Source organism: Schistocerca nitens, chromosome 8, assembly GCF_023898315.1.
Source record: "Schistocerca nitens isolate TAMUIC-IGC-003100 chromosome 8, iqSchNite1.1, whole genome shotgun sequence".
Taxonomy (NCBI): domain Eukaryota; kingdom Metazoa; phylum Arthropoda; class Insecta; order Orthoptera; family Acrididae; genus Schistocerca; species Schistocerca nitens.
Window position 1 is genome coordinate 244,811,606 of NC_064621.1, and position 21,926 is coordinate 244,833,531.

General features: G+C 45.2%; 1 protein-coding gene across 1 annotated transcript in view; it reads right to left on the minus strand.

Moving 5' to 3' along the window:
• Positions 1–19,856, minus strand: part of LOC126199504 (uncharacterized) — a 108,015-nt gene extending 88,159 nt beyond the window's left edge. The window contains exons 1-2 of the mRNA XM_049936427.1: positions 19,719–19,856; positions 5,679–5,913 (exon numbers count right to left, since the gene is read on the minus strand). Coding sequence (XP_049792384.1) covers positions 5,679–5,913; positions 19,719–19,856 — 373 coding nt within the window. The remainder of the gene's footprint in view (positions 1–5,678; positions 5,914–19,718) is intronic.
• Between the last annotated feature and the right edge of the window lie 2,070 nt (positions 19,857–21,926).

Here is a 21,926-nt window from a genome sequence, read left to right on the forward strand (position 1 = left end):
GACATTTAGAATGTTACCCTTTCGTTAGTTATTCAGTCAGTTCCTCATGGTCACCTCTCTCTTAGCAGTCTCCTCCTGTAGATCAGAATGGGCGTACTAATCTGAAATCTTTTCCCAATGGAGAGCATCATGCCACCTTTTCAATTATAGGCCACATGTCCTGTGGATACTCATTGTGTATCTTTAATGCATTGGTTTCCATTGCCTTCTGTAACCTCATACCGGTGATCATTGCTGATTATTCCGTCTTTTAAAGGCAGTTCCTCACACCAAGGGCAAGAGTGCCTTAACCTGAGTCCGCTCCTCCGCCCTCTTGACGAGATCATTGGCATAGCGAGGGTTTCGTATGGCGGAAGTCCTCGGCCGCCATTGCTGATGCGAATGTATTCAAGAGCGATCTATGGAAACTCAGTGTCCGCCAAAAATATGTCTCTCTGAGTGTGTGTGTCGGCGGTGGCGTAACGAATTTAGTCTACTCATCTTCGTAGAATACCGCCCTGGCAAACGCGGGGGAAGGGGAGGGGGGAGGGAAGGCTGCATTTGCGAATGCAAATACTAGCCCTCCGCAGAAAACCGTTCGCATATACACTTCCTAACAAAAAAAAGTTAAGCACCCAGTGGTAGAAGAGGAACCAAAATGAAACTTCGCGGGCTGAGAGCGTGTGTAATCTTTATAAAATCGAGTCAAATTTGCAAAGAACCTGGCAGTTTGAGTCCACTTATAAGTATGTCCTTTGGTCCCCTGTGGCCTGGATTCATGGGGCGTCAAATAACAGCTGTGTCCTCTACCGAGGTAAACTCTTGTTAGCCGTCCCTGATATCCTGAATGTTGGCCATGGGAGGCAATTGACCTCTGTACTTGACCCGCACACATAGTGTCAGAGACAGATATGAAGACCTTGCTGGCCACAAAAGTACTTCAACTTCACTCAGACAGTTCATAGAGACACTTGCCATGTGTAGATGACTATTGTTCAATTAAAAAACGGCACCACGATGCTGTCAAACGAGAGGTAACACATGAGGATGCAGGATGTCTGTGATGTTCGATTGTGCCGACAGACTTGCCTCAATGTCAGCTGCGATCTGAAGCCATAAACGATGGTTACCCAACCACGAGTAACACTTCTGCTTCTCTTCAAATTACTGGCGGTATGGGACCTCTCCCCTAGTCGCCAGCGATCGTCATCCGGGACAGCGCATAACCGCGATTCATTGCTGAACTGTTTGCGACGTTCTTCACTAGCGGTCCATGCTTCCCGGTCAGGGCAACACTCCAAACGCAGCAGATCGCGTTGTAGTGTTAATGAAAGGCTACGCATGGGACAGTAACACCCCAGCGCAGCTGCTGCTAGTCTTCGAACAATGGTGCGAAATGACACAGGTTGTTGAGTGAAGTCCGTCACTTGTCGTCGGAACATTGGAAAGGAACTGAAACCACCCTCCAAGCTCCCACTGTTTCATCATGCAGTAGTGTTTCGCCGATTGTATGGGATTTACTGCAGCCCAGTATTTGCTGTCTGTGTTGATGTAACCTGATAGATGGAACCATGCACGTTGGTTCATGCGGCCCGCCACGAATTCCTCTCCTGTGCTAAACTCCTCATCGCAGAGTAGCACTTGAAACCTACGTCCTCTATTATTTGCTGGATGTATTCCAATCTCTGTCTTCCTCTACGGTTTTTGCCTTCTACAGCTCCCTCTAGTATCATGGAAGTCATTCCCTCACGTCTATCATCTTGTCCTTTCTCCTTATAAGCCGGCCGGTATGGCCGAGAGGTTCTAGGCCCTTCAGTCTGGAACCGCGCGACCGCTACGGTCGCAGGTTCGAATCCTGCCTCGGGCATGGATGTGTGTGATGTCGTTAGGTTTAAGTAATTCTAAGTTCTAGGGAACTGATGACCTCAGATGTTAAGTCCCATAATGCTCAGAGCCATTTGAACCATTTTTTTTCTCCTTATCAGTGTTTTCCACATATTGCTTTCCTCTCCAATTCTGCACATAACCTCCTCGTTCCTTATCAGACCACCTAATTTTCAACATTCGTCTGTACCATAACATCTCAAAAGCTTCGATTCTGTTCCGGTTTTCCCACAGTCCATGTTTCACTATCATACAATGCTGTACTCCAGATGTACATTCTCAGAAATTTTTTCCTCAAATTAACGCCGATATTTGATATTAGTAGACATCTTTTGGCCAGGAATGCACTTTTAGTCATTGCTAGTCTGCTTTTGATGTTCTCCTTGCTCCGTCCGTCACTCGTTATTTTACCGCCCAGGTAGCAGAACTCCTTAACTTCATCTACTGCGTGACTATCGATCCTGATGTTAAGTTTCTCCCTGTTCTCATTTCTACCACTTCTCATTACTTTCGTCTTTCTTCGATTTACTCTCAATCCACACTCATTAGACAGTTCATTCCGTTCATCAGATCATGTAATTATTCTTCATTTTCACTCAGAATAGCAATATCATCAGCGAATTGTATCATCCTTTCACCTCGAATTTTCATTCCACTCCCGAACCTTTCTTTTATTGCTTTTATCTCCTCCATGTACAGATTGAACAGTAGGGGCGAAAGACTACAACCTTGTCTTACACCCTTTTTAATACGAGCACTTCGTTCTTGGTCGTCCAGTCTTGTATTTCCCTCCTGGCTGTTGTACATATTGTATATGACCCGTCTCTCCGCATAGCTTACCCATATTTTTCTCAACACCATTTTACATTGTCGAACGCTTTTTGCAGGTCGACAAATCGTATGAATGCGTCTTGATGTTTCTATAGTCTTGCTTCCATTATTAACGCGACGTCACATTTGCCTCTGTCGTGCCTTTACCTTTCCTAAAGCCAAACTGATCGTCATCTAGCACATCATCAATTTTCTTTTTCATTCTTCTGTATGTTATTCTTGTAAGCAACTTGGTTGCATGAACTGTTAAGCTGATTGTGCGGTAATTCTCGCACTTGTCAGCTCTTGCCATCTTCGGAATTGTGTGGATGATGTTTTTCCGGAAGTCAGACGGTGTGTCGCCAGACTCATACATTCTACACACCAACGTGAATAGTCATTTTGTTGCCACTTCCCCCAATAATTTTAGAAATTCTGAATGAATGGTATCTATCCCTCTGCCTGATTTGACCTTAAGTCCTCCAAAGCTCTTTTAAATTCTGATTCTAATACCGGGCCCCCACCTTTACTAAATCGACTTCTGTTTCTTCTTCTATCACATCTGACAAATCTTCCCCTCATAGAGGCTTTCAATGTATTCTTTCCGCTTATCCGCGCTCTGGTCTGCATTTAGCAGTGGAATTCCCATTGCACTCTGAATGTTATCACCCTTGTTTTGACTTTCCTGTATGCTGAGTCAGTCCTACCGACAATCCCTGCCCTTTCGATTTCTTCACATTTTTCATGCAGCCATTTCGTCTTAGCTTCCCTGCACTTCCTGTTTATTTCACTCCTCAGCGACTTGTATTTCTGTATTCCTGAGTCTCACGGAACGTTTTTTACTTCCTCCTTCGATCGATCAATTGAGGTATTTCTTCTGTTATCCATGGTTTCTTCGCAGTTACCTTCTTTGTACCTATGTTTTCCTTCCCAACTTGTGTTATCGCCCTTTTTAGGGATGTCCAGTCCTCTTCAACTGTACTGTCTACTGAGCTATTCCTTATTGCTGTATCTATAGCCTTAGAGAACTTCAAGCGTATCTCGTCATTCCTTAACACTTCCGTATCTCACTTCTTTGCGTATTGATTCTTCCTGACTAACGTCTTAAACTTCAGCTTACTCTTCATCACTATTATGTTGTGATCTGAGTCTATATCTGCTCCTGGGTACGTCTTACAATCCAGCATCCGATTTCGGAATCTCTGTCTGACCATTATGTAATCTAACTGAAATCTTCCCGTATCACCCGGCGTTTTCCAAGTATACCTCCTCCTCTTGTGATTCCTGAACAGAGTTTTCGCTATTACTGAGGTTTATTACAGAACTCAATTAATCTTTCTCCTCTCTCATTCCTTGTCCCAAGCCCATATTCTCCTGTAACCTTTTCTTCTTCCCCTACAACTGCATTCCAGTCCTCCATGACTATTACATTTTCATCTCCCTTTACATATTGTATTACCCTTTCAATATCCTCATACACTTTCTCTATCTCTTCATCTTCAGCTTGCGACGTCGGCATGTATATCTGAACTATCGTTGTCGGTGTTGGTTTGCTGTCGATTCTGGAAAGAATAACCCTATCACTAAACTGTTCACAGTAACACACTCTCTACCCTACCTTCCAATTCATAACGAATCCTACTCCCGTTATACCATTTTCTGCTGCTGTTGATATTACCCTATACTCATCTGACCAGAAATCCTTGTCTTGTTTCCACTTCACTTCATTGACCCCTGCTATATCTAGATTGCGCCTTTGCATTTCCCGCTTCCGATTTTCTAGTTTCCCTACCAAATTCAAGCTTCTGACATTCCACGCCCCGACTCGTAAAATGATATTGTTTCGTTGATTATTCAATCTTTTTCTCATGGTAAGCTCGCCCTCGGCAGTCCCCTCCATCATATTCCCATCCATTCCAACGCCAAGACACACATATGAATGCCCGAAAAATCTGACTATTGCACGATTCGACCAGCTGGGGAATTGGAGAACCGACAATAAGCCCACTTTCAAAATGTGACAGATGCTGACTATGATATCTAACACCAATATGTGGCCTCTCCGTTTCCTTCACAGTGATCTCCAGTATCCGACGCTGTTCATGACCCTTATACACGGCTGTTAACAGCAGTAAACACAAAGGACAGTAATTCGCTCGCATGCCCGTTCTGTCACAGAGAACTGCAACTCTGAATCTTTCACATACCTGTTGAAGTTATACTGGCATTCACTCATGTCTTCTGAGTGCTTCACTTACTTTCCTAGGCAGTGTACTACAGTGAAGGCTTTCACGCCCGGGTGACATTGCTGGTGGTAAACCTTTTGGTGTTTAAGGTCGTGGTCCACGAAACTGTTCTGCGCTGAACGTCTTCATAGACGTTGCTCCGCCGTTGTGTCTTGCTGACTGACGGGCTGGACGTCTGAGAAGAAGGGGCGTGGCCGGAGTACACATGATAAGCAGAGATAATCCTTGCCAAAGATTAAATTTAACCATCGGGTGGTATCTTATCAAAGACAAAGCTGTTTAGTGATTCTGTAGAGCTACTGTCCATATGTCGCTGACTTTAATAGGAAAGAACAGACCATAAAATATAGCGACATATGAACAGCAGCTCTGCAGAATCGATAAAAGTGTTTTATCTTCGACAGGATGACAATAGACAGTTAAATTTTATCTTTGACAAGGATCATCTCTGCTTATCACATGTAACTCCGGCCACGTCCCTTTTTCTACAGTATGTATGTCACTCTCAGATGTCCGACCTATCAGTCGGCAAGACTAAACGAAGGAGTAACGCCTCTGAAGATGTCCAGCGCAACTCGGGACGAAACAATAGGAACAGAAGAGTTTCGTGCACCACGACCTTATACCCCGAAAAGCTTACCAGCAGCAGCGCACTACAAAACAAATGAGGAATGAAGAGGATTGCTTTGCTATTTCTGTAGCATGTAACAGACGTGTGAGAGAGTCGGATGATAAAAACAGTGGAGGTGATGTGCGCACCGAGAGGAAGGTCGGCGTTGACGACGGCGCAGACGGCTCCAGAGCAGAGTGTGGCCACCATGGCGGGCAGGAAGAGCACCGACTTCCTGCACCAGACGGCCACGGTGTCGCCCTCCCGCAGGCTGGGGACCGCCTTCTGCAGCGCCGACAGCTCCGCCGCCGCCTGCCGCAGCACCCAGTCCGCCCGCGACTCCTGGCCCGCGACCACCTGCACCAAATTAACACGACGCTTCATCTGCCAGCCAGAGCAGAAATGAGCATAAATATAATTTTATCTGTAAACTGAAGAGAGCGCGGCGCCTGTGTCCAAATGTTCGAAGGTGTTTAAATCCCTTAGGGACCAATCTGCTGAGGTCTGCTGAGGTCATCGGTCCCTGGACTTACACACTAATTAAACTTATTTAAACTAACTTATGCTAAGAACAACATACACACCCATGCCCGAGGGAAGACTCGAACCGCCGGCGGGAGGGGCCGCGCAACCCGTGACATGGCGCCTCAAACCGCGCATGCACTCCGCGTGGCCAGCGCCTGTGGTGAGGGAAACAGCGTGCTGCAGGACAACTAAGAACCAGTTTCCCTTCTAGCTGCCCTGAGCACCGTGTGGAATTTTCGTAGAGTCTGTTTATGTGTCCTTCTCCCTCTCATATTATGGCTCATTCTCTATTTTACAGGGCGAATCACCTAAAACTAGCACCACAAATGTTGCGGAAGTAGAAAGTGCTCTTGATATGCGGTTTTCACAGAATAGATTGGTTTTCAGGGGATTTATTAATATTCAATTAACAGATTGTAATAATACTTAGAAAGTGTATTCTTTGAAAAAAATACACTTTTTTTAAAATGTAACGATGCCTATTGACATTAACAAGCCAAAATTTGGCTAAATTAGAATGTCTGTGGTGTTTGTTGCAGGATTCTAGTACAAGTCGTTTGCGAGACGCCGTACTTTAAAAAGTTCCCACGGCCGACACTTGTGCAATACCCATCTAGCACACACTAAAGAACAACACAAATGCTCATACTAGTTATGTGCATTCTGACCAGTACGAGACAACTGATCATCACGGATTGTGTTCAGAGTGACTACTGGCAGTGGCAATACATGCTTCCAGTCTGGTATGGAACGACTGCTGCACACGCGCTAGCATATCAGCGGAGACGTCCGAGCAGGCTGCAGTAATATGTCGTTGCATATACTCGGCTGTAGTTGGTGCGCCCTTGTAGAAGGCGTCTTTCAACTCTCCCTATGGAAAAAAGATTGCAGGCGTCTAATTCAGGGAACAGGGCAGTCAAGACGCAGGTCCTCTGTGTCCAACCCAACGATTTGGAAATAATTCGCGTAGAGATGCTGAAGTACTTCGTGCACTATGGACTGGACAGCCATCGTGTAGGAACCACAGGTTCCTCCCAGATTGCAGAGGAATGTCGTCTAACATCCGTAAAAGGTGGTCTTGTAGGAGGCTGAAATATTTGCTCGTGTTCAGTGTTCCGTTTATGAAAAACGCGCCTATGAGCTGAGTCCACATCACACGTTTACACACCATGGACAATGGAATTCCACCTCAAGAAGCCAACGGGGATTGCCAACAGAACAATACTGCATATTTCGGCGGTTTTCCTGGTCATGACTGATAAATGTGGCTTCATCACCAAACAAGATACATGATATGTCTGGAGTGTGCTGTCTTAAAGTCCAAGTACATAAGTTAAAACGATTCTCATCTTTTCCATGCAGCTCTTGATGTAGAAAGATTTGATAGGGACGGAACCTATGTCGATGGAGACTGCGTAGGAGTCTTGCCTGACTCATGCCACTTCTCGTGCGGCTTAACTGCAGCAGCAGCGGGAACGTTAATTTCCTCCTATTCTGTCGTCACTTACTTTTTTCTGTTACGTTGTTTAGGTGTTATACTACTACTTTTGCTTAACAGGTTGAAGAGATGAGGGAACTTTGGAAAGTACGATACGTCGTAAGCGACTCGCACTTGAATCCTGCAACAAACGCCAGTGACATTCTAATTTACCCTACGTTTAGTTTATTAATGTCAGTAGGTTTTGTTCCAATGAAAACAGTGTATGTTTGCACAAAGATGATGAACCGTACAAGAATGAACTATATTCTTCCTACATTCTCCATACACCATGAGCATGTCGCCTTTTTTTCACAGTACCTACTACTTGCATTGTCACACACTAACTGACTAGCAAGTCGCAATGTACTTAAAAATCACAAAAATCACACAAGCACACTGAAAGCGAACATAAGAACAACTTACCTAGCAACTACGCCGGTTGAATGTTACAAACAAGTGTCGATGAGGGAACTTTGGAAAGTACGATACGTCGTAAGCGACTCGCACTTGAATCCTGCAACAAACGCCAGTGACATTCTAATTTACCCTACGTTTAGTTTATTAATGTCAGTAGGTTTTGTTCCAATGAAAACAGTGTATGTTTGCACAAAGATACACTTTCTAATTTTTATTACAATATGTTTACTGGCTGACGGTAAGAGCTCCTGACTACCAGTTCATTCTGTGAAAACGGCACATCAACAGCACTTTCAATTTCTGCAATATTTGAGGGGAAAGTTTTAGATAATTCAATCTGTATACAGGGCGATTCAATGACGATGCTACAAACTTTCGTAAATGATGGAAATAAGTAAATGTATCAATTTGAGTTAAGGGAGCCTGCTCCAGAAACGGCCGCATCGAAAGTTATGAACGGAAATCGTTCTAATACCTCTCACAGTGGAATACATATACCGGTACTTGCTAAGATTGAAGGTTAGCAAATTTGCAAAGGTGGTACTATGGACCAAAACAAGAATAAAATGTCTGGTAAACATGGCCTCTAAAATGCGTAACTTAGGGGCTATGAGCACTTGATCGCCTTCGCTACTGTGAAGCACAGCCTTCCTACAGATTTCCAAATTTCTTAGACTTCCAATAGAGAATAAAGTATCATTGAAACTAAGACTAACGAAAATGGAACGGATTATAGAAAATTACAAACTATGTTTAACCCGCATTACTGCCGAGTTACTTGCCTGGGGGCTAGCACTTGCGTTCTAATAGGCCGCAGATATCGTTCCTCCTAGGAAAAGAACACCACTCTCGGACTGTCTGTACTTGCTATTAGCAAAAAATCCATTGTTCCTGAATCCACAAGCAGAATCGACTTACCACCGGATCTTGATTAATACAAAGGAGAAAGTCAAAGACCATCCACTAATAACAAAATAAAGAAAAGGAAACAAAAAATAACATAGACAGTAACTTTCCAGAATGCAGGTGGAAAGTTTGAAAAAAAAAGCGAAACAATAGTCTCAGCTATTTATGCAGTCGCACAGCCATCGTTTACAGACATATGTCCGCAACCATAGCGATAAGCGAAATTTTGATGATAATTTTACTTTGTGTAAATGCTCGTGTTTTCGGAGTTGTGATAGTTCGTCGCTCCTTCAGATGGCAAATTGCGTGACACGTGTAATTGGCTTTCTTCTATTTCCATTTACTGAAGTTTCTTGGAAGCTCACACTCATCGGTGAAGAGAACGTGATGCCAATCCTGAGCGGTCCATGCGGCATGTTGTTGGGCCCATCTGTACGGCGCTGCATGCTGTCGTGGTTGCAAAGATGGACCTCGCCATGGGCCTCTGGAGTGAAGTTGCACATCATGCAGCCTATTTCGCACAGTTTGAGTCCTAACACGACGTCCTACGACCGCACAAAAAGCGTTATTCAACATTATGGCGTTGCTGTCAGGGTTTCTCCGAGCCGTAATCCGTAGGTAGCAGTCATCAACTGCAGTAATAGCCCTTGGGCAGCCTGAGCGAGGCATGTCATCGACAGTTCCTGTCTCTCTCTGAATCTCCTCCATGTCCGAACAACATCGTTTTGGTTCACTCCGAGACTCCTGAACACTTCCCTTGTTGTGAGTCCTTCATGGCAGAAAGTAACAATACGGACGCGATTGAAACGAGGTATTGATCGTCTAGGCATGGTTGAACTACAGACAACACGAGCCGTGTATCTCCTTCTTGGTGGAATAATTGGAACTGATCGGCTGTCGGACACCCTCCGTCTAATAGGCGCTTCTCATTCATGGTTGTTTCCATCTTTGGGTGGGTTTAGTGACATCTATGAACAGTCAAAGGGACTGTGTCTGTGATACAATATCCACAGTCAACGTCTATTTTCAGGTGTTCTGGGAACCGGGGTAATGCAAAACTTCTTTTGATGTGTTTATTAAGACATCAAGGCACAGTGCCTGACAAAATAACACAACCACCCAGAAGACGTGATAGGACACCAATTAGCTTCGTACACGTACACATCATTAGCGGTTATGTAAATCATTAGACTTGCAGTTTGTCCGCAGCTCGTGGTCGTGCGGTAGCGTTCTCGCTTCCCACGCCCGGGTACCCGGGTTCGATTCCCGGCGGGGTCAGGGATTTTCTCTGCCTCGTCATGACTGGGTGTTGTGTGATGTCCTTAGGTTAGTTAGGTTTAAGTAGTTCTAAGTTCTAGGGGACTGATGACCGTAGATGTTAAGTCCCATAGTGCTCAGAGCCATTTGAACCATAGACTTGCAGTTGTCTGTACAGGCAGACAGTCATCAGAGTGCCTTCTTCGTGTCTAGTCTTGTTACTAGGTCTGGTAGTTTATACAGGGAGTTCAGGAATTCCCGTTATAAACCATTAGGACTTGTAGAGGTGGGTGACTACATATTGTTTTGAATAGAATCACATGTCCGGAAATGTAACTTTTCCGTTCTATGGCGGTTATAATGCAGATGCTTAACTTGTCCATTTCTGTCTGAGGGGCCGATTCCGTCATAGCGTATTACAGTTATATGGCAACAATGAGGAAGGAAACATAACGGAATATTCATTTATCACAGTTTAAGCAAAGCTTAATTTCCAAGACTCCTTTAGAGGCAGAGGAAGATCTGCTGACACGAGTTCTGTCCCCTGCACTAGAAATTGAAGAGACACCAGCTGAGATGGAGAGCAGAACATGCTTCGTAGATACAATGTCTGGGGCAGCGGTGGTGGTCGCCACATCGAGTCGCTATTGTAATGCGTAGGACTGTTCTGTACGTATGTTATGCTGGGTTCTTTTTTGTTTTAGAATAATGTAAACAGGTAATGTTGAATGTCCCCAAGTGATAAACGGATTTTCTTTTCGAATTGTTGCCTAATAATTGTACTGCGTTCAGTTCCTCAAGCAAAAGTGTGGGAGTTAAACATCTGTACTGAAACCGTGTTAGAACGGAAACGGTACTTTTCCGGACATGGGTTCCTATTCAAAATATCACGCACTCACTTCCCCTGTAGAAGTAACAGAAGTTTGTAACGGGAATTTCCGAACACTCTGTATACGGAGTGTGAACAATATCAAGTGTTGAGTGATCACCGTGAGGGACAGATGCTAATATTTGTGTAAGACAGCTTTATCAATACCTGGCGAAAGTTTAAAAAGATGCCCCGCCCCACTGTCAATCTCCATTGGGCCAGGTTGACGAATTGTGCAGTATCCAGACTTGCGGGGCCTCTGGGTGGGACAATGACCCCATGGTGAACTGCATGGAGACATGACAGCAGGCATACTTATCGCCAAGGTTCCGGTAGACAACCTCTGACATCGCAAGATGATATCGTCGTGTTGTGCACCAGGAACACTGTAACTGCTTATCTGCGCCTCCAGTCTGAGAACAAGTAATGGACTGCCTGCAACGTCCTGTGTCATCCACTCCAATGGTTGGAGACCAGCAGCGGTTGCACTAGGGAATTACCTCCCCGCCTGTAGCTGCCATTAAGGCCACAACGCAGACGGTTGCGTCTGAGCGTGCTCTGACTGGGAAGCATGGACTGCTTGGCTCAAATGGCTCTGAGCACTACGGGACTTAACTTTTCAGGTCATCAGTCCCCTAGAACTTAGAACTACTTAAACCTAACTAACCTAAGGACATCACACACATCCATGCCCGAGGCAGGATTCGAACCTGCGACCGTAGCGGTTGCGCGGTTCCAGACTGTAGTGCCTACAACCGCTCGGCCACTTCGGCCGGCCATGGACTGCTGATGAATGGCGCTGCATTATGGTCAGTGATGAATCATGGATCTGCTACACACCGGATTACCAAAATGGGCTGGTATGGCGGTGATTTGGGGAGAGATCCCATTCTTCCAAGATTTCGGACAGACACAGAAGTATTACTGCTGGCCACACGGTGCGGGGAGATATCGTGTACGATTTCTGGTCGCGGCTGGTACTGACTTAGGGCAGTGCAGTGCAGTACATCACGGACATTCTGCGTCATATGTTACCTCTCAGGCGTCAGTATCGTGAGGCCATTTTCCAACACGACAATACTCGCCAACACATGGCACTTTCGTGATTCTTGAAGTTTTCCCGACGTACTGAATGATCGATGAGGTTTCGGGATTGCAGCCTGATCATGTTGACTTCTTTCTACAATATTTCGGCTGGCAAAGGTGGCGGACACTCATCTAAAGATGGCTGGACGTTTTCCAGCCGAAATACTGTGGCAAGAAGTCAGCATGATCCGGCTGTAATCCCGAACCCTCATCGAATTCGGCACTTTTCTCTATGAACTGTCTACGTGATGTTCAGATACGCCAGTGACCAGCAAGATCTCAACATCTGTCCACAGCAGAACATCTGTTGAACGTTTTCGGAAGTCAACACTGAGCCAGTGCTAGTATGCAGGATATCGAAAACAATGAGCCATGCTCGCTACCAACTATGCGTTTTCGTGGACTTCGCTGTCTATCTGTATTTGGTTTCCCGTCCTTGTCGCGGTTACATCGTGGTTATTCTTCCTTCTATGTGTGGCAGCAGTGATGTGTATCGATATTTGCGCCGTGTACCATCTTTGGTTTGGTGTATATAGTTTCCGGCAAGGGGGTCTGGAGTGAGTCGGTCGGTTGTTGCGGACGAGGGATATCCGCGCATGCAGTCGGCTAGGGCCGCTGGCAGCCCCTGCGCAGTGTCGGAGCGTGTGTGGAGCTGTCCAATCGCTACGAGCTTCGTGGTTCACCGTCCCAGGATGTCAGAGGTGAGTAGTGGTTTCAACTACCCGAGCCACGTCTATTCATGTTGTGGTGGTTCGCTTCGGTGGTTTGCTGTTGGGGAGGTTTTCCAGGGAGCAACGCCGAGTGGTTCAACTGCTGAGATTTAGCCGCCATGCGGTGCAATTAACTATTTTGGTCGACTACGATTTGAGTGCACCAGTGGAATTTTCTGTCTTGTGGCCGTTAGTGTTCCGGTTACCTGCCCTGTCTGCTAACGTAATTTCAGGCAGGGTCCTTTCCTCACCTGTTGTCGCTGTCGAACATGGTGTGTAATTTTGACAGCTATTACATACTCTATTGTGGATTATCACGTTTGTAACATAGCCGGTTTGAGTTCTCATGTACCGATTGACGAGAAGCAAGTCGTTGTGTCGGTCGGTCCGCGGCTGTCCGCTGGTTGGGTTCCGACGGATCAAGTATACTTGGGCTCACCACCTGTCTCACCCAAGTGAACGAGGGCAGACCGACCCCCTGGAGGCTTCTGAGTGCCACCGGTCTTTAATTATCTGTTGTCAGCTATTTTAAATTTTAGGCTTATGGCTATTGTTTGGTTTTCTTAAAATTTTACAAAATTAAATTTTAAATTTATCTTTCAAGCTTAAACATGCCGGCATTCTGCCTTTAAAGGTCTATGGTAATATATTCTGAAGTTTTGAAATTTTATTGTGGCCCTCAACCATTTGTATTGCACTTTGCGTATGTTGTTTATTTGAATTATTTTATTGCTATCTTAATTGGATTTTTATCTTGTTAAGATTTCTTGTTGAAGATCTTCAGCCATGAAAGAGTTGCATTCGGTAAAGATTCGGCTATTTGCCTCTTTCGTTTTAAAGGTTATTAAATTACAATAAACGACAACTAGAAGCAGAAACTGACCTCAACCCTTGGCCCTTTCCACAATCGTATTACCTGTTCTGCCCAGTAGGTTTAGCAGACGTCTCAGACAAGTTACAACGGTGAAATTGCAATGAAATCCAGACCGTTAGCAGCTTACATGCGTTGATAAATATCAACTGGGACAGTTGAAAATGTGTGCTCTGACCGGGACTCCAACCCAGGATCTCCTGCTTACATGGCAGACGCACTATCCGACTGAGCCACCGAGGGCGCGGAGGATAGTCCGACTGCAGGGACTTATCTCTGGCACGCTCGCCGTGAGACCGAAATTTCCAGCTTACTGTCCACACACTACATTTGTAGGGCCCCTGCCCACTGTCCGCAGCTCGTGGTCGTGCCGTAGCGTTCTCGCTTCCCGCGCCCGGGTTCCCGGGTTCGATTCCCGGCGGGGTCAGGGATTTTCTCTGCCTCGTGATGACTGGGTGTTGTATGATGTCCTTAGGTTAGTTAGGTTTAAGTAGTTCTAAGTTCTAGGGGACTGATGACCATAGATGTTGAGTCCCATAGTGCTCAGAGCCATTTGAACCATTTGGAACCCTGCCAACTATACTCATTACTCGCGACAGTCAATCTACCGAATCCCGCTTGAGTTTCAGCAATGCGAGTGCATCCGCACTGAAGAAGATCATTGTCCGATAAACCTTATCTATCAGAAGATGGTATCTGTTTTTTCGGACTTGTTACAACGGTTGTGGGTCAGCTTATCTCAGAAGAGGGTACAAACGCTTTATTGGGCCCTTTCTAACCGAAACCGAATCGGAGCATCCATCCAGGCCAAAGGTGGCACATTGTCATACTCATATGTGGGTTCATAACTGCCAAATTATTCGTAAATTTGTCCCGATTATATAATCACTTAAATAACACCACATATCCTCTCAATCCACGAAGTTTCATATGGTTTCATCGTCGCTTCTGAGTGTTCCCTTTCCCTTGTCAGTCAGAGTACAATTCTCACTTTGAAGGTAGTAACCTTTAATATGGCTTGTTACTCTGTAATAAACTGGCTGCTGCTGCTTAGCAATTGAAAGTGTTCAGACAATTTATGTTCTAATGTGTGTGAATTCCTAAGGGGCCAAACTGCTGAGGACATCGGTCCATAGACTTACACACTACTTGAACTAACTTATGCTAGGGACAACACACACACCCATGCCCGAGGGAGGACTCGAACCTCCGGCGGGAGGGACCGCGCAATTCCGTGACATGGCGCCTCTTACCGCGCGGCCACTCCGCGCGGCTACAATTCATGTAATAATAATTTTAATGTTAGACCATGTGCTCCATAGACAAGGTCTAGTTACATAACAAGTGGCCAATCTCAAGCACTAATCATGCAGAAGTTTAGCACTGCTATGAATTAGGTATTAGTTATCAACAAAGAAAATTATTACTGGTTGTTTCTGTATTTACACTGTTTCTTAGCATTTTTAAATATGTGCAACTGCCTCTCTTTCAACTGCAGCACACGCTCATAGAGTGCGCCACACCGGCAAGGAAAGCCTACAGAGGGGCGAAAAAACGAGGGCGTGCTGTAAAGTAATGCCTCCGAAATTTTTATGTCAAAACTCTTAAAGTATTTTAAGAAAAACAAATTTTTAACATTGTACGTCTTTATTCTTCATGTCTACATATTCATTTCTCTACATAGTCACCCTGGCGACGAACATATTTTTCCCAAAGAGAGACCAGTTTGTTGATACCGCCATTGTAGAATTTTTGACTTCGTTGACAGAGAAACAACGTCACCTCTGTTTGCTCCGATTCATCATTATCAAACTGAAGTCGTCGAAGGTCTCCTCTAAGTTTACGGAACAGATGAAAATCGGATGAGGCCAAGTCGGACTTTATGGAGGATGATGGATGACAGCGAGTAAAAGCCTCGGATTGCTGCAAATGTCATGTGTGATTTGGCATTGTCATTCTGAGATGGAGGGTGCTTCATGTGTGAAGTTATCTGCGGTTAGAAGCTCGACTATAGCACACGTTTTTTCCAGTTCAGAAGTCCCTGGCGGTAAAGGATTGCAACTTGCGTCAGCAAAGCGCGATAGTCCGCCAAATATGCGTAATATACAGTGCCTCGGCCGATACTGAGAACATAATAAAAAATTCGGAGGCATCACTTTTCAGCACGCCCTCGTAGTTATGATCAGATGTCGCAGAGGGCGCACACAACAGGGACTTTGTTATGCCTCTGCCATACGTCATTCAAACAGTTCGAAAATAGACATCCAACAGCCAAACGCGGATACAAGCGGTCTTACGGCTCCACTCAGACAGTGTGTATCAACAGTTAATTTGCAGTATCAACCTCGTGCATCCAGACGCCATCAAGATTCTACAGTCGATGCCCAGAAGAGCCCAAGTGAATGTTCTACTAGATACGTAGATTTAGGACTAGACCAGTGTTCAACAGATAGAGCAGCAAAACTGAATCTTTAACTACATTATTATGTATCCTCCTTGCACTCAAGATACTTTATCTATAATTTATTTTAATAAATTATTGCAAATTATTTCTAATCGGTACTGCCACAATTTCTGCCATACTTTGTCTAAACCTGTTTGGGTCTGTGGCGTGACTGCGTAGTTGCCGCGTGTAAGCAAGCTACCTCAATAACAATCATTGCCGGCCGCTGTGGCCGAGCGGTTCTAGGCGCTTCAGTCTGGAACCGCGCGACCGCTACGGTCGCAAGTTCGAATCCTGCCTCGGGCATGGATGTGTCTGACGTCCTTAGGTTAGTTAGATTTAAGTAGTTCTAAGTTCTCGGGGATTGATGACCTCAGATGTTAAGTCCCATAGTGCTCAGAGCCATTTGAACCATTTAACAACCACTACTTTCGGTGGTACGGAGTTCCCTTCCTGCCACATTTATATTGGGTGTCAAGAGAATTTGACGAATAAGACAGTTCTGCACTACTTACGAAACTTCATTGAAGTTCTCCTACACTCCCTGCAGAATTTGCTCCCCTGGAGGAAAGGAAATTGCTGAGAAATGGCTCATCCTTGGCAGAATGAGCCTTTCGTTCTCCAGTGGAGTGTGTACTGTCTGACAGGGAATCGAGACCGGAACCGTGCCTTTGACCTGCAATACAACTACCGAGTGAGCTATCCAACCACGAATCGACCTGCTGCCTTGCTTCCGTCAATATTTCTCTCTTACTTTCCAAACATCGCAGAAGTTGTCCAGCATACCTTGCTCAACTAACACTGATGGTGGAAAGGTTATTACGGAGAAATGATTTAACCAGATTGAGGAATTAAACCACCGAGGGTGCGTCATAAGTCAAGCCTCGATAGTGTAGTCGGTAGGAGCATTGCCCAACAAAGGTAAGTTTCCAGGTTCGACTTCCAGTCCCGCACATTTTTTTTTAGACTGCCAGGAACTTTTAATTGGCCATAACGTTACCTTTGCCGAGTTTTCATATGCTCCATGTTGTAATACGTCCGACCGCGGCCACTTTCGCCAACTCGCCGCGAGTGGCCGAGGTGGGCACCATGGGGCGAACCCCAGAGGAGAGGACACTGCAGACGTTCTGCAAGCACACAGTGGGAATCCGGGCCTCGCCTCGTTCAAGGATGGACACGTTGCGAACGGCCTGTCTGACAACGAGAAGCGTGCCAAGAACTGATGGACACCTGCAGCCATTTGGACTCGACGCCAAGAATGTACACGCGAAAGCATCTGAGTTCTTCTGGCCTGGTGGCAGCCATTTTACCTGCCTTAGAAACCAGGAATGTGTCGACAATTCCAGCACCCTATGGGCACAGGGATTAGCGTACGCAAAGCGTGGGGAATTGGCGCAGGGAGGCGTGAGAACGATGTCAGCGTCCTTAAGAAGATGTTTTTCTCGACATTCCTTATAAATCTCGGACTCTGGCAGATTTTGAGACGGAAGCCAAACGTCAGTCTGTCCAGGCCTCATGCAGAGAGAGCGATTATAAAGAAGTGTTGTGTAGCTGCTTTCCCAACAGCTTCGGAATGCAGGAAAGGAATGTGAAATCGTGAGAAAGATGCCGATTCACGAGCCACACGCCAGCCCGCGCCAGATGGGAAATTTCCACCCCACACTTAGAGGCGTGGCTATGAAACGGCGATCTGTAATTAGGCTGCATTGAACATTTTGTCTGCCAATGACAGCAGTGAAAGGAAGAATATTTCGAAGAGGAGTTGAGCTGAGAGATGGAAAAGAAGCGAGTGGGGTGGGAGTCATGGAGACAATGCAGAAGCGAGAGGACATGGGCGCTCCTCCACACATCGCCAACGTCCGCCTTTCGACACCGTGATAGTACAGCATCGGACACGCGACCGACAACTGTCAGACATCGCGGAAATCGTAGCTGGGCCCCGCCCCAACGCCGAGATTCCAGATGAGGGTGGCCGACAGCAGTCCGCGACGAACGATAACGAATAATGGTGAGACGATTCGCCCCCTCCTCCTTCCCCTTAATAACTGCGTCGTGTCCACGTCCAGCCAAATCGGTCCTGAGATTTATAATTTTGTTCTGGTTTTTGTAAACAGTACGCAAATAGAATTAAATTTTCACTCTACAGCGGAGTGTTCTCTGATATCAAATTTCCTGGCGGGTTAAAACTGTGTGCCGGACCGAGACTCGAACTCGGGACTCGGGACCCGAGTTCGAGTGTCGGTCCGGCACACAGTTTTAACCCGCCAGGAAATTTCAGTACGAAAATAAATTCATTTCGTTCATGTTTTGATCATATAAGCAATATTTTACATTCATACATGAACCCCTTGATTTTGTATCTTTTGTGTTTTATTACATTAAATTATTGATATCAATTAATTGTTGGCTCCTAACGTGGGGCAAGCTCATCAGTCATCTGGTCGTCATTTCACGTCCGACAGCAGAGTGAGAAGAAAATCGCAGTGCACTACATTTTGGCGCCCAACGTGGGGCGATCTCATCGGTAATTTGCGTGGTATCCGATGTCACAAAATAGTTTCTCGAGATCACTACAGTAGAGAACGGCTTAACAAAGAAGTGGCTAAGAAGAATAGGAACGAAGGAAGGTAAGATAGAATTTAAGTCGTAAATACAGCAAGGTCACTAGAAACAGTGATCCAAGTAAACGAGGAGAGGAACTGATGGAGTTTGAACCTACTGGAGAAAACATACGAACATTCACCCAGTGTGGCTCAAAGGACTCAAACTGGGATGTGAACGCACTACTTCCTGAGTACGAGTGCAGTACCTAAACCATTGTGAAGATTATTAACCAAGGAAAATCGCCAATAGCCGTATGTTTTGAGAAGTTATTTTATTTAGACAACCAATTTCGGTATCTCATTAATCCTATCTTCAGGCCCATATGCATTCCAAGTGTAGACAATCAGATATATCGATGCTTGCTTAATTGGAACCATCAATATCTGAATATTATGAATTCGTTTTTGGCGTATTTACTTCGAAAAAACACTCCAAAAACGAATTCACGGAATCCAGATATTGACGGCTTCAGGTGTATAAATATCGATATATCTGATTTTTTTATACATGGAGCGCCTAGGGGCCTGAAGATGCCGAAAGAGGTTACCTAAATAAAATAACTTCTCAAAACATACCGCTGTTTAACAATTTCTTCAGTTAATATGTGACCGGCCGCTGTCCCGTATCCACAATGGATCAACAGAAATTGTGAAGATTGGTGTTTGCTTTCAGGTTCACAGCAAGGACCCTTACGTTTTGGAAGAAGCTTAGGCTACCACTGAAGGTTTTGGATAGCACCTAGTAGTCTGCTATAACACATACACTGTAAGTACCGGATATACAGAATATGAGTTCAAATGGCTCTGAGCACTACGGGACTTAACATCTGAGGTCATCAGTCCCCTAGAACTTAGAACTACTAAAAACTAACTAACCTAAGGACATCACACAGACCCATGCCCGAGGCAAGATTCGAACCTGCGACCGCGGCGGTCACGCGGTTCCAGACTGAAGCGCCTAGAAGCGCTCAGCCACACCGACCAGGACTATTTATGAGTGCGTGTAGAGGTCAGTGCACCGACCTGCAGAAGGCGGTCCCCGTGGGCGGCCAGCTTCTGGACGAGGTAGGGCGCCAGGGGCAGCTCCACCCCCGCCACCTCCGCCTCCGTCAGCGGCGGACCCCTCAGCACGTGCTGGCCTTCCTGTGCGCCGCTGGCCATACTGGACTACTGGCTGGAGCGCCGAGGGCAGTCTCCTCACTGCAGTAGTCATCTTATCTGAGGCCCTAGGCACATATTTGGACAACGGAGCAGCCAAGGTTTACGGACGCTCAAACAAACTACTTTGGAATACTTCCAATACGGCACTCGTGCAACCTTTAGTTACAGGATACTAGTTCTCGGAAGGTGGTTGTGGGAGGAGGAATAGGAGAAAGGGTTACGGGAGAATACGGGCGTGGAAACTGGACTGTGATAGGAGAAGATTGAGTTCTCCAATAAATATCAGATGGTAACAGCGAATACTCTGTTCAAAAATCACAACACTTGGAAATAAGCCACAGACACTGGAAGCTTCCAATTCGATTACGTCATGGTCAGACAGAGATTCCACAATCAGATATTAGATTGTAAGGCTTACCCAGATGGAGATATCGACTCAGATCGTAATTTAGTAATGATGAAGAGTAGACTGATCTTTAAGAGAATCTTACAATAGATGGGGAACTGGGGAAGGATAGCAAAGAGTACTGAAGTGAGTGGAATACTGAAGTACCGAGGAATAACAAGATGCCTTTGAAGTTGTCTGAGGATGTGGATACTGCTATAAGTAATGCCAGAGTAGACAGCTCAGAAAAAAGTGGACATCTCCAATAAGAGCGGGCACTGATGTTGGACAGTCAGAGATGGCTACAAGGGAGATAACTGCGAAGAAACCCAGGGTAACACAATTACTGCACTATAAATCACCTATGAATGAAATAAGCAGGGAGAGGAAGGCAAAAAGGGAAATGACTGGAGGAGAGATGTGAATAAGTCGGAAAATAAATTATCCTCGGAAAGACTGATTCAGCGTACAGAAAAACCAAAACAACCTACAGTGAAATTAAAAGCAAGAGTGGTAACATTAAAGGTAGAACGAGAATTACACTGTTAACGCAGAAGAGAAAGCAGATAGATGGAAAGAGTACAATGACAGCCTCTGTGTGGAAGACGACTTTCCTGACGACGTGACAGAAGATGAAATTAAAAGCCGATCTGGATGAAAAAGGTGTTCCAGTATTAATCAGAATTTAAAAGCTCTATGGAAGACTTGAGATCAAATAAGGCAAGAGGGAGAGATGACCTTCCATTGGAATTTCTGAAGTCGTTGCAAGAAGTGGCAACCAAACGGCCATTCAGGTTGGTATGTAGGATCTGTGAGACTGGCGACTTATCATTAGACTTTCGGAAAACTATCATCCACACAATGCCGAAGATAGTAATGGCGGTAAGTACGAGAATTATCGCACAATACGCTTAAGAGCTCGTGCATCCAAACTGCTGACAAGAATAACATACAGAACAATGGAAAAGAAAACTGAGCGTCTATTAGATGAAAATCAGTTTGGTTCTAGGGTAGAGGCACGAGAGAAGCAGTGACGTTGCTATCGATAATGCAAGTAAGCCCAAAGAAAAAATCAATACACATTCATATGATTTGTCGACCTGGAAAAAGCGTTTAACAATATCAATTAGTGCATGATGTTCAAAATTCTGAGAAAAACAAGAGTACGCCGTAGAGGAAGGCGGGTGATATGCTGTATGTACGTACAAAAACCAAGAGGGAACACTAAGACTAGAAGACCAAGTACGAAGTGCTCGGGTTAAAATGGGCGTAAGACAGGGATATAGCCTTTCGGTCCTACTGTTAAATCTTACCCCAAACAAGCAATGACGGAAATAAAAGAAAGGTTCAAGAGTGGGATTAAAATTCCGGGTGAAAGGGTAATCAATAAGATTCACTGATGATATTGCTACCATTATTGAAAGTTATGAAGTATTACAGGATCTGTCGATTGGAATGAACAGTCTAATGAGTACAGAATACGGATGGACAGTAAACCGAAAAAAGATAAAAGTAATGAGTAGCAGAAATCAGAACAGCGAGAAATTTTACGTTAAAACTGACGATCATGAAGTAGACATGGTTTAGAATTTCTGCTACCTATGAAGCAAAAATAACCATGACCGACAAAGCTTGGAAGACATAAAAAGAAGAGTAGCACAGCAAACTGCCAAAGGGAAGTCCAC